The sequence below is a fragment of the Callionymus lyra genome, chromosome 15, assembly GCF_982586985.1.
Source record: "Callionymus lyra chromosome 15, fCalLyr1.hap1.1, whole genome shotgun sequence".
NCBI lineage: Eukaryota > Metazoa > Chordata > Actinopteri > Syngnathiformes > Callionymidae > Callionymus > Callionymus lyra.
In genome coordinates, this window is record NC_141832.1 from 22,739,814 (window position 1) to 22,754,018 (window position 14,205).

Genomic DNA, 14,205 nt, shown 5'->3' on the forward strand with positions numbered 1-14,205 from the left:
AATGAAAATATATTTTAACAACCTTAAAAATCGCTTTCCTCAAAGTCTTTAAATAAATCCCATTAAAAATGATGTGTGTGAGCAGTTGTTCGAGTCATGACTAGATTGAGTAATACTTATAATACTCACAATTCATTAGGAGTTATGCATTCAGTTCTCCAATGTTATATATATATATACATAATAACATATTTCTATGAAGCTTAAGAAATGCATTATAATGTGTTATAACGCAATATACACCCTCGTCTCATCAAAACTTCTTTGTAATTACCTAAAAACTCTGTTTTAACAAAATCATCATCCTAAAATAAGTAAGATAATATTTACCTATGCCACATTTTTCAAGTTAAAAAAGGAAACCAGTGGGAACTTTTCATTTAGTAGCTGCTGTAGAAGAGTTGTGACTTTCATAACTTAACATAACTGTGGCTGATGGATCACTTTAAAATGTGTTTATAATTTAATAAAAGTAATGTAGTGGCTTTAGGAGCTCAAGAATGAATGTAATACTCCAATGGTTGCCTGCAAATCTGTCCCTTTTTATATAGAAAACTGCGAAAAGACTACTTTATCTTAAATCTTTAGGTAAGATTCAGTGTCGATGTAAGAGTTTTGCTGCGTATATGTTTAAAGGTCAATACAATGACAATAAGAACTGCATTGAATTGTTGAATCACAAACATGGTTAAGGAATTAATCTGGTCATTGTGCTTCTAAATGATGTACGAGCTGAGCGGAGGACAAAGGGGTCGGTCAACCTAGCATAGGTGGGACGTGGGCTGCTGTGAGCCTGGGTCATGAAAGCATGTTTACTGGCCAAACATGGTTCTCAAATGCATTGTTTCAACACATTCTTGTTCTGCTCTGTGGATGAATGAGTGACCATGCATCGCTTCACACTTCGACCGAAGCTCGCTGCATGACCAGTCATTCCACACAATAGGCCGATGCCAGCACCACAGCATGAACGTTCCTTCGCCTATTTCCATCAGGACAAGTGTAAATCAAAACATGCAGCAGTGCTAACATTTGCACAAGCTGGATAAGAAACATGCTTCTCTGCTCTGCACAATGTAAACCTTGGACACATTTAAACATGAATATTTTGGAAGACTTTTATGCTCAAAAACATCATTAAATGTTTCCACTTTTGAAAGGATCGTACATTTGTCAGATGAGCAGAAGAACTTGTCGCTTGTGCCCATGAAAAACATTGACAAATGTTCTTTGTCAATGCTAAATATTGCTCGCAGCTGTTGGCGGGTGTTTGGTGTTGAGTGGCAAAGTAGCAAAGTGATAAATAATGATAAACAACACACCTTTGGTGAAAGTAAATGTATTTATTGAAATAGATGGAGCCACGACAATGTGAAACTTCCTGTAGATTTAAATAAAACTGGTCTGAAAACAGTGTTTAGAGAACTCAGCTTAAGTGTGCGGCTTCATTTGCGTTATCTTTGCTCTTTTGTGTGGAAAATTTAGTTTTGAATAAATGCTCAAGGCTACACTAGAAAAAAGCATCCAGCACTTTAACAGATGATGCTGATTAAGAAAATGCTTATAGGTCAGAATTTGTTAATTCAAAGTGGTTAAAAGAAATTTAGCTACAACATTTATTGCATTTTTGACCAATATAATGTACAATGTTGTCGAGGGATGACATATAACTAGAAAAAATATTTTTAAAATAAATAATATAACTGTTTCATTGTGAGATGTTGCCCACTCTTTAACATATTAATAGTATAGTTTAAAGAACCTCGTAATAATGCATTCTTAAATCCTCATTGAAAAGAGTTTTAAGGTAGAACGTGCATTCATTTTTTTTTTCCCATGTTGGATTATGGTGTTTAATCCGAGCTAAAGAGGAAATTCAATGTATCATTCTCATAGATTTTGGTTTCACTCCCTTTATTGTTAACTTCTTTTATATCAGTCCATGGATTTCTATTGTGTTGCTTGTTGTTCTGTTTTTAACTGTTACAATAACTGTTTTAACCCGAAAACAAATGTGTTTAAAGCAATACCTTGTGGGTCACCTTGACCCAGAGATAACACTAGGGTTAAGACAGGTGGCAGATTGATCTGGAAGCAGATTACGTTTTAACCCTTGTGTTATCTCAGGGTCAAGGTGACCCGAAAGCCTGAAAACAAATGTGTTTGTGGTATCACCTTGACCCAAAGACAACACAAGGGATACCACAAATACATCTGTTTTCAGGCCTTTGTGTCACATTAAAGCTGAGAAAACACACGGGTTAAGAAAATTGATGATTATTTCTCATTTGAATTTAGTTTTAAAAGTTGATTCAATTTTGGTTAACTTAACATGGCCTGGATGTGGTTGGGTAAGTTTTCCTCGAGTCACAGTTCCCTGCCTAGTGTTCCTTGACAGAGCAAGAGAACTCTAAATACTTTTTCACATTTTCTTATTGTAGATCAAGTTTTCTTTTATAATAACAATATAGTTTTCATTTACTTCAACCAGTTTGATAAAGGTTCTGTAATTTAATTTTTAAAATAAAGTTAATTCTTTATTAATAACCTGAGCTCCATTTATGTGATACTATCTTTCAGAAAAAATCAATTGAAAGCACCAGCTACAGATAGCAAATTTCTGAAAAACAAATTTAGGTTACAAATTAGGGAAAAGCCTCCACGAATAAGAAAGTCTTAAGATGTTTCTTGAAGGAGTCAGTAGATCCATCAAGCGCAAAGAGAGAGGAAGACCCTGGTCTAGAAAAGCGCTATATAAATATTAATTACTTACTTAATTACTTACAAAAGTCAAATGGTTAGATTCTGGGCAGACATTTGCCTTCTGAGACACAATCTTTCAACTTTTTTAATCTAACAAATTTGAGTAGTTATTTTTTCTTTGTCAAGATTTGTCTTCAATAGAACTAACGTTTGTTTTCTCTGAATTACCAAAGTACTCTTGGGAAATCTGAAGAAATAAATTGAAAAATTGTGGTCTATGGTCAATTATTGGATCATTGATTTTTTCTTCGTAGTGAAATACTAGTTTTGGCTGATACTTCCATTAAGTTGATCATCAACTCTGTATGCTCTTATGGTTAAAAGGAAGGACATTTTTGTTTTTGGTCTGAGGGAGGAAAACAGAGTACCAAGATAAAGGAATACTAGTAACCAATTGACTCTATCAATAACCCTGTGGTTACAGTATTACAAGATAAAGATGAGTCCCTGTGAGGCTCAACTCCACCTGCTATACCCAGTCCAACATTACTGTCGCTGTCTTCCTACCAACCTGAACTCTTCTGTCACTGACCTGTGAGGAGAGGGAGGCCAGGTTGTACTGGCCGAACGCTTTCTTCATGGCGGACACGGCCACTCCGGCGTAGCTGTTCCATCTCACGTTCTGCGGGAGGAGAGATAAGGGAAGCGGGGGAAGGAGTGAGTGTGTGTGACAGGAGCAGAGATGTGATTTATCTGGAGTGCTGAGTCAGACCGCCGCCGTCCGAGCAGGAGCGACGGAACTATTTTGGACCGGAGCAGGAGTGTGTTTAACCTCGGTGACACCGGGGGACCGCTGAACTTCGGGGCCAATATGTCTGACCGTGTGTGCGCATGTAGTGTAAAGGTCAAGTCGGTCCACACTAACATGAATGTGGATAAACACTTGCTATAAATAGATCTTAGTTTTAATTGGATTGAGCAAATAAGTTCTATTGATATTTTATTTAGATAGATCATTCAAATATGATTGTGCCTTATCATCTTATTATTTGTCTCTATTCCTATTTTACAGTTTAGATGGTTATTTTCGAGTATCAATGGATGATGCGAATTTATTATACGTGTTAAAACTCTGTGGAAATTAATCTTTTATATTCATGTAACCTGCTGATCTAAATGTTTTTCTTTCTTCAAAACTAAATACATTTGTACTTTGTATCTTACTTATTCTACAAGAGTTATCTATCTTTATGATATTGAATAAATTCCGTTGAATAAATGAGCATCTTCAACTCTGACTCTTCTAACTCTCATGATTTACACAATCTATGTTCTCTTGTTCCTGACTTCCTCTTCTCTCCACTTTTTAGATTGTATTCATACAATTATGAAATATAATCTTGTTTTTCATGATTAAATTGGTTTAACAGTGTACATATTCCTAGATAAACACACTTTTATAGATATTTACTGCAACATAAATGAAGTGCTCAAACATCCCGAAACAAGTTTTGTGCTTCAACTCAATTCTTTCCAATTTGAAAGCTCAAACATAATCTGTAATCCGTCAAACATTTTTGTCCACCATCTTTATCCAATAGTCGTGTATATGTGCAGCATGTGTCTCGTTCCTCGGAGAGATTATGTTTACACTTGTGTCGCTGCAACAGTTTTGGGAAGCCTCCGTCTTTATGCTGAGACTAACCGCTAAGCTGGAGCTTGGCTGGCTCTTGCTGTGTGGAGCAAATTTGGGTTTAGGTGGTTTTCCGGCCAGCCTGTCCTTGTGCCGTCTGCTGTTCATGTGCTGCGGAGACACGAGGAAATAGCATTAGTTGGCTGGTGGGCATCTGTTGATCAACTGCTGACTTGATAGAAAAAAAGACGAGCACTGAGGTGGACTGAGCAAACGCTGTGACATTAGGAAATTACTCTTTTTTTTAATTGACTTGTCGTGGGAAAATGAAGCTGCCAAAGAACGTCAAGAAGTAATTAAAGGTTCACTGTTGATAATGTGCACCATAAATGATGTTCTCCTCATGTTTGTGGTTTGCGGGAGGAAACTGGCGTATACAGAAATAAACTACCCTGAATAACAGTGTTTCACTTGGATGTCTGTTCACCCCAATAATACCATTTAAGAAAAGCAACACAATTATTTTTCTCCATTTTTCTTATTTATAGAAGGATCTGAGAGTGAAGCACTACGATCACAACAAACACAAGAACTTTCCTCTAAAGCGTTTGTACTTGTACCTCAGTGCTCAATGTTTCATGTTTGTACACTTTTTACATTCCTGAGCTTGATAGAGTTGCACACGACCCCAGGCTTGAATCTTAATAGTATTCTTTCAATCGAGACTGCACTGTTGTAAATTTCACCTTAGAATGATAGATTTGCTTAAACAGTAACTATATTATTCATTTTATTTTACTTCACTTCACAGTACAGTTGAATCCATTCATCCTTCCAATCCATCCATTCATCCATCCATCTTCTAGCACTTTTCCGAGGGTTGCTCACAGGCTTGAAGCCATAACATAGTGTTCTGGTCTTTCTCCTCTACTCAGAAACCATTTTTATGTCTTTTGAGAGGAAACAATTTGTCTTGGAAATGCCCGGAGGTATCTTCCCAGTTAGATATACCTGAATCACCTTCCAACAAGGGATCCGGGAGACATTATGGTGGCCAGGCTAACTTTGACTGGCTTCTCTCGAATAAGGAGGAGCAGCGGTTCTACTTTGAGTCTCTCCAGAGTGACTGAGCTCAAATGATCTTGGGTAAGGATCTATACTACAACTAGGAAAGGAAGTTCAACCCATTTTGGAACCAAGTTACAGGAGCTGATTTTCATCCCAGCAGTTACACATTTAGCTGAAAATCTACAGATTGAGGGGTGACAAAAAGCAGTGATGACATGCTTGGGTCGCGATACTGAAGAACCTTTCCACTCTGGCAACACCAGGATATTATGTCTATAAAAATATTGTTACGCTAGGTCGCTTAATCCCTACAATTAATGCAGACAATATTCTGGAAATACAAAATAAATTCAGTATTTAATACTGAATAATAGGTCATTCCTAATTCAACACTTAAACATAAGCAGAGCTGGATATTACACGTTTAAAAAAATGGGGTTTCTCAATAAAAAAAATCAGCAAGTGTACCCAACAGAGATAAACCACAATTCTTTCAGTTAAAGTGCTCAAAATCGACAAAAGCTCATCTAAAGCTACAACAATTGGGTAGTATCTGAAAAAACATTGAAAAAAGTTTTTTTAAGCACACAAGACAGAACTCCCTTCTAGGAATAACCTCAGTCACCCACGAGAGCCTCAAAGAAGAACCACTCCTTCTCCTGAAGATACTTTTTGGTCGGCTAGGGAACACTTCGGTGTACCACAGAAGGGCTGAAGTTTTTCAGGGACAAGGAAGTGTGTAACCTGATCTCGTATAAGCGATGGAAAAAGGCTTGTGTGGATGGGGTATAATGGGAGATCTGTATTTCAATACTAGTTCAATGACTGATGCAGCAATTATGTTTGAAATGTCTGTAGCAACAATAGTGATGATTTCAAACCATTAAAAAATAGGACAAATGATGAGCAATAAATCTAACAGATGCTGGTTGAAGAGGTTCGCTGTGTGTGAGAGTGTCAGACGATATCAATCAGCCGAATCTGAAGGAAAGAAAGAAAACAGGCTGTTTGAAAAATATGTGCAAAACCAAGCTGCTCTCAACGGCTCCATTCACGGGCTGTAACCAAAACTGCTGCTTTAAATTAGAAGCACAAACACACACTTCCACATCCAGGATGACGCTCAAACAATCTTTGGGATTCACTGCTCTCCTTAAATTCTCATTATGCACATTCATCATTCCACGCGGCCCCTCCAATCGTGTCGGCCCAAGGTCATCTCGGTCAAACCTCGCGGTGTAATCTCTTGATGTGTCAGGTAATTGCTAACTACGTGCAGTCACTTCCATTTTCCCATTAATCGCGGGGGCCACTTCCATGGCCGGTAGACTTAATTTTATGCAACAAAGCCTGGTGCGACTGGACCTGAGAGACTTTACCCCTGCAGTTCAGGACGAGACTCAAGAAGCATATTAACACAAATGCTACACCTGCCGAGATTGTCCGTTTCTATTTATAAAAGCACACAGAAAGCTAGATCTTGATTAATTTTTTCTGGTTTCATTTATGCTCTATTTTTGTGTTGTTTCTCAAGATCACATTGAGGTAGTAGCATTTTTGTGTTTTCAAAGATCTAGTGATTGAGTTAAACTAAAGGCCTGGGTGCAAATCTTGGGCGCCAAATAGTTTTACACAACAGCTTTAACCCTTGTGTTATCTCAGGGTCAAGGTGACCCGAATGCGAGAAAACAAATGTGTGAAGGACCTCCCTGGCTTCCTGAAGTACACATGCAGTGGTGAAAGTCGTTTACCTTGACCCAGAGTCAACACAAAGGATACCTCAAACATGTTTGTTTTCAGGCCACCGGGTCACCTTGACCCCTGAGATAACACAAGGGCTTAATTCACTCAGGAATTTGGACTAAAAATTCTGGATCACCTTCAGAACATATCGGTATGATGACTTCAAAAGATCATAGTTTTTATACCCTGTTCTTTGACATCTCCATGTTCCCCAAAAAATTTGATAAATCATGAAGTAGTGTAATTATTTTCAGAGTCCACTAGATGGCGGTCGGTGGACTATTTTCCTTTGTTTTGAAAAACTGTTCAAATGAAACATCACATCATTTTTAAACTGATGGCGCCACCTACTGACCTCTAAAAACATGACACTGCTTCATGAAGCTTCATCAGACCATCACTATTTCTAACTAATCCTGAAAATGTAAAGTAGAAATTCATGATGTAATCTTTGACCTTCAAATACCTTTTTCTAGGTAGAGTTAGCACTGTTCTTTTGATGATAATGGTCTGGCACTCACCTGGCTCAGCTGGGTCTCAGAGTTGACAAAGATCTCACACACTTCACACTGGAAGTTCTTGCTGGGCACGCCAACACTCCCTTTGCTGGCCAACCTTTTGCTTTTGCAGCTGCCGCGAGCCGCCACCACTTTCCCTCGGCGCCGCGGCAGGACACTCTGTCCCTCCAGCATTAGTTTGTGCTTTGTACCTGAAATGTGACGGAACTATTTGTCAGGTCCGCTCCAACATCCAGACTCACAGAGCAGATGTTAACGCTCACCGCTGTTGTGTGCGTCCAGCTGGGACGATGAGTTCACGGTCACTTTACAGACGGGACAATGGAGGTGTGCTTTGCTCTTCTTGCTGTCATCATCCGTTTGTGCTTCCTCGCATGTGCTCGTCTTGTCAGCCTGACTGTCGGACTCGGAGGCGGGACCGGGGGCCTCGACGGACTCCGGAACCTCCGGGCCGCTGGTGTCTGAGGCCGTTTCAGAGATCTGGGGGGAAGGTGAGATCTCAGGAGGGGAGAGAGTCGCCATCTCCACGGAGGAGACGTCTGACTCCGGCGTCAGCATCACCGAACTCTTGGGACTCTCGTCCAGCTTCACATCCGAAGTGGCCACTTCAAGCTCTGCCTTTAGACCTGAGGAGGAAACAAATCGAGGCGTTAGCTACACGCTCTACTCTCATCCGCTGGTTTCATCCTGAAATGTACATGTACTTCCAACAGCGAAGAGCCTCAGTGAGACTTAAGATGTGATCTTTTAATCTGTTCCTGGATCAGACTCCTGATAGGTGCCGCTGTTCCATCCAGAGGACCACGAGAGACCCACATTAAGCTCAACTCCTTTTCTTGAGCAGCTACAAGACTTGTTTTGTAAAGCTAAAATACATTTTTTTTGTCTTTATTCAATAAATCAGTGAAGTTCTTTCTTTTAAGACTCTTTCTGTCTGTTTGCAAAACAACATAAAAAATGAAATCCACACAAAACACAGACAATTTAAAAACATGTACTTTTCTCAAATGGAATAATGATCAACACTTATTATGATCTTGGCAGAAAAGAAAACTACCCCGAGAGTTGCGCGCTGAAACAACCCAGACAGAAGAATGGATCGAAATAATCAACAGCGTGTTTTCAAAGGAAAAATAAATAACATTTGCACTTTACCTAAGAACAGACAAAGTTTAAAAATACAAGAGAGATTTGACGAATTTCATGAGAAAAACATAATTAAAGATCCCTGGTCTAGAATATTAATAATGTATTAACTATAATTATTGACTATTCAAATATATTTATATATATAATAATATATACTTTCATTATCTCATATACTTAGTGACTCTATCTAACTATCACTACTTTTTTTATTCTAAATTAAGATTTTTAGCTATTTATTCGGAACACAATCAATTATTTAATTATTGGATTTATTGTTTATGAGGATGGAACGGAATACAACTTTTGGTATTGTTTTAAATAGCCATCTGGTTCCATAAATGATTTGAAGAAATGATAACTCTGTAGATCTGCAAAATGTAGTTTTGTGTCACTGAAAATTAAACATGAGAATATTTTACATGGTAATGTAGGTTGATAAATTTGCATAAAAGGTGTTTCACTTCCATGATGAACATTTTCTTCTTGCATCACAGATATAAAGAGTAATGTGTCTGAGTAGCTTTATCTATATAAATAAATGAGCGTGTTCTGCTTTCTTGTGTGCCCGCCCGATCTTTATGTCTTATAGAAACTGCTTAACAAAATTGCTTGTGGGGGAAAACTTCATCAGGCATAAGAAGAGCCTCATTGAAATTACAATACATCCAATTTCACTGAATTAAGGTATACATATACCTTATTTTATAAATAATAGATGATTAGTATCATTAATAATAATTAATAATTAATATCATATTTCAGCTCTGCAATTGAACTCACTCTTCTCTCTCTCCCCCTTTCCCTTGTTTTTAGTGTGAATTGGTTTTGAAAAATATAATTCAAATAATCTACTATTATTTATGCCATTGTCGTTTCTATTTAAGTAATTTCCTTCCTTTCCTCCATCCATCATTTTCTGGAGACCCTTACAAAAGCAAACTTACTACCTGACTTAGAAGAATCATACGCGTACATAAAATATGACAGAATATGATATGGACGGATCCACTTATAGTACTTCTATTTCCAGATGAAAAATTCAGTGGGTTTTTAATAAAAGTTATTGCTTTCGCTCAAAAGGTTACTGTGACAAAGAAATAAAGTGCACCCATCTACTGCGAGAAGATCGCAACTACCAACCATTTAAGTAGAATTGAATGAATAATATATTTTTCTTCAATGTCATCATTCGCTTTGTTGTAACTATCCCGCCTGAGGATGAATATTGTTCCTTTTTTGGGAAAAATATATTTGGTGCTTCCCTGAAGGAAAAAGTCTGCACGTTCTCTCTTCATCATCTTCTTAAATCGCTCTAAATTATTTACAATAGCTGAGCTTAAAGTATTGGCAGTGTGACATTTTCCAACATTCCAGTCTTTTGTTCGCAACCATGTGGAACAGACTTGATTAGAAGAGGTTTAGACAAGTAAATGCCATTGACCTCGCCTCTCTCTCACCTCCCTCCCTTCTCCATTCAAACGCCGGCCCTGCAGTCTCACTCAATATAAACAAATCTATTGACTGCTGGCCCCGGCCGATAAGTCACTGAAGTTCCATTACATCCTCCCGCCCCACCTCTTTCAAACCCTCCGACCTCCCGAGGGACACTCAACCCCTCCCTCGAGCGGCGCCCGACTATCTCCATTCTATTTCACACGCCTGATTGTGGTCCATTGATTTTCCTCCTGTTCTACCCCAGAGTAAATTCATCATTGCAGATAACCGTCTTCCTCTCTCATTCCTGTCCGAGAGAAGAAGAAGCCATGGGAGTAGGATTAGACGGTGGCTTTTGTTGTAATGAGAGTGACCCCCGGAGTATTCCAGCTCCTCGATACAGGTACCAATGATCCTCGGTTCATGTGAAAGACCACCTGAGCCTCTCTTAAGAGAAAGTGATAACAATCGGTGGATTAAACCTCAATGTGATGGCACAGGGGAACTCGGGAATTAAACTTCTTTCCGATTCTAGGGGCTCGTATTGTTCAGCAACTTGAGATAACCCAAGCGCTACGTTGGAGTGCCAAAGAATGTGATGGGATTCTGCACAAAAAATAAGTCCTCGGCTAACGGAAGTTTTACGGTATTGAGACATTTTTGAAAAGTCGGATAGATGTGTGGAATGGAGGGTAATGAAGGATTAAATAGACCAGAAAGCTGGAAACTACATTGAGATCTTTTTGTCTTTGTAGAGGCATTCACATCCATATTTTACTCTACAAAAATAAAATTTCAAATTCACCCAAAACCCATTGTTCTCACTCACATATGTCATATCCAAAAAAAACAATCAAAGCTACTTGACTGACGTTTTTCTTTTTTTTAAATTAATAGCTCAAAGGTCAAATTGACAACAATAAGCCATCCAAGGAATCTGGTTGTAATGGTGCAGAAGATCTTCAGAATAAAGATATTCTTTTCAGTCTTCTTTCAGTTTTCAACTAACAGAAAATACCTCATATCTGGTCCACTATAGTCTGGATGAGGTTTAAATCAACCTTTTTATTATGTAAAGAATAGTCCTCATGTCAAACTCAAGGCTCTCCGGGCATCTCCAGCCTGCCAGGTCATTTATGTCGCCCACTAAACTAAAGATTATTGTGGATCAAAGGGTTATATTTATTCAAAGGCCACATTATACAAGGTTTTGAGGGGGAAAAGTCTATAAAAAAGGAGAACAGAAAGAAAGAAAAAAATGGGGGCTTAAAGTCTAATAACACGAATAGCTATTTCAAACTGCCATTTCTACATAATCAATCATATAGTTTCACTAAGAGCTTCATATACACAGTTTAAAGGGACTAGACTATGCCCAATTGTGACGTAGATGAAGAGAATTCAATGAAATCTTGTTCTTTTAATCAGCATGACCAGTATTGTGTATCTGTATTTTCCTTGTGAGGAACAAGAGTTAGAAGATTGACCACTGACTTGATTGTTCAGGTATAAAAGGGAAACAAAAACATTGTATATTTGTGTTGCGATACTGCAATACTAGCTGCAATGCCTGCCTCAACATAGTGACCTATAATGAGCCTATAGAACTGCAGACATTATCTACAGTTTTATTTACAATGAATTGCATTCAAAATTATACCAATCCTAATTTAATGTTGTTCTATCTTTGTACGTAACTTTCAGAATGTACATGATATACATGATGCTGTACAAATAAACGTGTTCGTCTTTCAAATACACATCGTCAATCACCAGATTAGAGTTTGTCTTTACGGTCACTTTATTAACCGTATGAGTGATGGGTTTGTCTTCAGAGAGCCTGAAATCCATGTATTACTGTGATTATCTCCCAACACTGAAGGTTAATCGCGGTTCCATATTTCAAGAAGACAAAGCTGCGGGACCTGAACAGCGTCTCTTGTCATCTTATCAGACATCTAGGTTGCCCTCAGACAGTCTTCACCATTGCTGACTCCTCCAGATTGGCAAACTGTCACAGCAAAAGGCCAGCGTGTTGGTGGCCGAGTCTGGAAAGAGACGAATTACAGGCCCCAAATGAAAACAACATGGATCGATATTCTACAGGCCCTCATTGTATTCTTTAAGTTAATTCACAGCTTGATTCGAAATGCAATTAAACCTGAAAGGTTAATACTTTGTAAACACATCGGGGAGGATCGAGCAGATTGATCCAAGGATGATTTTTCACAGTTAAGCCGGGAAGAAATATGCAACGAGCACACTGACTGATCAAAGTTACCTCAGAGCAGAGAGTACTTTCTTCCCATAAGTGGGGTGAAACATGCCATAACCTCTGTCTCGTTTGAAACTCGAGATGTGAACAGTTTAAAGAGTAGAGTTGATCAAAGCTGAGGGTGATTGACACGTGTCACGTGAACTCTGACCGATCTGGTCACGGTCTTTCAGATTTGCTAACCTCCCTTCCTGTGTTTGAGTGACAGGAAACTAGTAGCACCAAGGAAGAAGGCGGAGTCTAGAGGGGGCGTTATAGCTCAGATGGTAGAGGGGTTGGCTTGTGGCCTGAGAATCTGTGGGTTCAATCCCAGCTCCGGATGAGATTGTGGTGTTGTGTTCTTGAACAAGACACTTTACCCTGATTCCTCCTGAAGGTCGATCTGGTGTGATGCGTCGCAGCCTACTCCCATCAGTGTGCGATTGTGTGTGTGAATAGGTGAATGTGTAACTTAGTGTAAAGCGCTTTGGCTGCTGAATAAGCATCGAAAAGCGCTTTATAATTTAGAGCCATTTAGAATCAGTGACTTAGGCTCACCTGGCTCTGCATTCTAACCTGAACACACTTGAATAAACACATTTGTCTGTTCCTACCTTGTTTTTGGTAGGAAAAGGGTTATGTTTTACATTGAGATCTAAATTTTGAAATTCTTTTAAAAAAAAATTGTAGGGATGCACTGAAATTAAACTTCTCGGCCAAAACCGTAAATCAGGTAACTAAGGCGGAAAACCGACACTTAAGACATTATATATTTTTTTGAATAATGATTTTTTAGCTGGAATTCCAATTTTGGGCTATTTTTGGATGGATAGAGTATATTAAGTGGCTGATCATTTTGGTGTCTCCATATCATTTTTGTTAATTACGATGCAACTTTTTATACGGTAAAAACCCAATTAGCTTTTCCATGTTCGGTTGTAGCAAATACAACATATTCCGTTTATATTCTATCATCTATCCCTTTTTGATCAAAAAGAAAGAACGACTTTTCAGCAAATAGATTCCAGTCATCTTCCTCGGGGGGATCTTTAACCCAGTATTTCAAGGTTCATTTTCATTTTAAGATGCAGATGCTGAAGATATTAACTCTTAAAAAACATTATCTTGTATTTTGAAGTTAATTTTAGTGGACATTATAAGAAAAGCCAAGAACTGGTTTAAGTTTTTAGTACCTGAGAGTTGGTCTTAATTACCAGATATTCTGCTGATGACCTGAGGTTATAGGTCTGACATCACGGAGCGAGAGTTTAGTCTCGAGTTCTTCAACAGAACAAGGAGTTTAGAAACAAAGTGCTGGGAAAGTGAGTGGACCTTGAAAGAGAAACACTGAGGATGCAAAGCAGGAATTAATATGAAGCAATTATGTGACTGATGGCAGCTGCTACCTTATGTCAGAACAGAAACTTCGGTAATGAGCCGGCACTTTGGTGTTGCCATCTGTGCACGTGACAACCCAGTAAAATAACGAATTAGGAAAATAGCTTTTGTTCAGCTATTTATCAATCCAACCAAACCACACATGAGGTATCCAAGAGGGAACATTGAAGGCAATACTAAGTTTCAAAATATCAAGCTTTGACCTAAAGATTATCAAAATGTTGGTCTTGAAAATTATTAAAAATTGTTCACAGAGAAATTCTTCACTAAACCAACCCAACAGTTCATTGACTTGACTCTGTAAT

At 38.4% G+C, this 14,205-nt stretch overlaps 1 protein-coding gene across 3 annotated transcripts in view; it reads right to left on the bottom strand.

Annotated features, from left to right (window-relative positions):
• Positions 1–14,205, bottom strand: part of znf385c (zinc finger protein 385C) — a 175,922-nt gene that overhangs the window by 5,370 nt on the left and 156,347 nt on the right. For all 3 annotated transcript variants that reach the window (XM_087808491.1, XM_087808492.1, XM_087808493.1), the window contains 4 exons: positions 7,929–8,291; positions 7,669–7,856; positions 4,409–4,507; positions 3,296–3,385 (listed from right to left, as the gene is read on the bottom strand). In XM_087808491.1, coding sequence (XP_087664617.1) covers positions 3,296–3,385; positions 4,409–4,507; positions 7,669–7,856; positions 7,929–8,291 — 740 coding nt within the window. The remainder of the gene's footprint in view (positions 1–3,295; positions 3,386–4,408; positions 4,508–7,668; positions 7,857–7,928; positions 8,292–14,205) is intronic.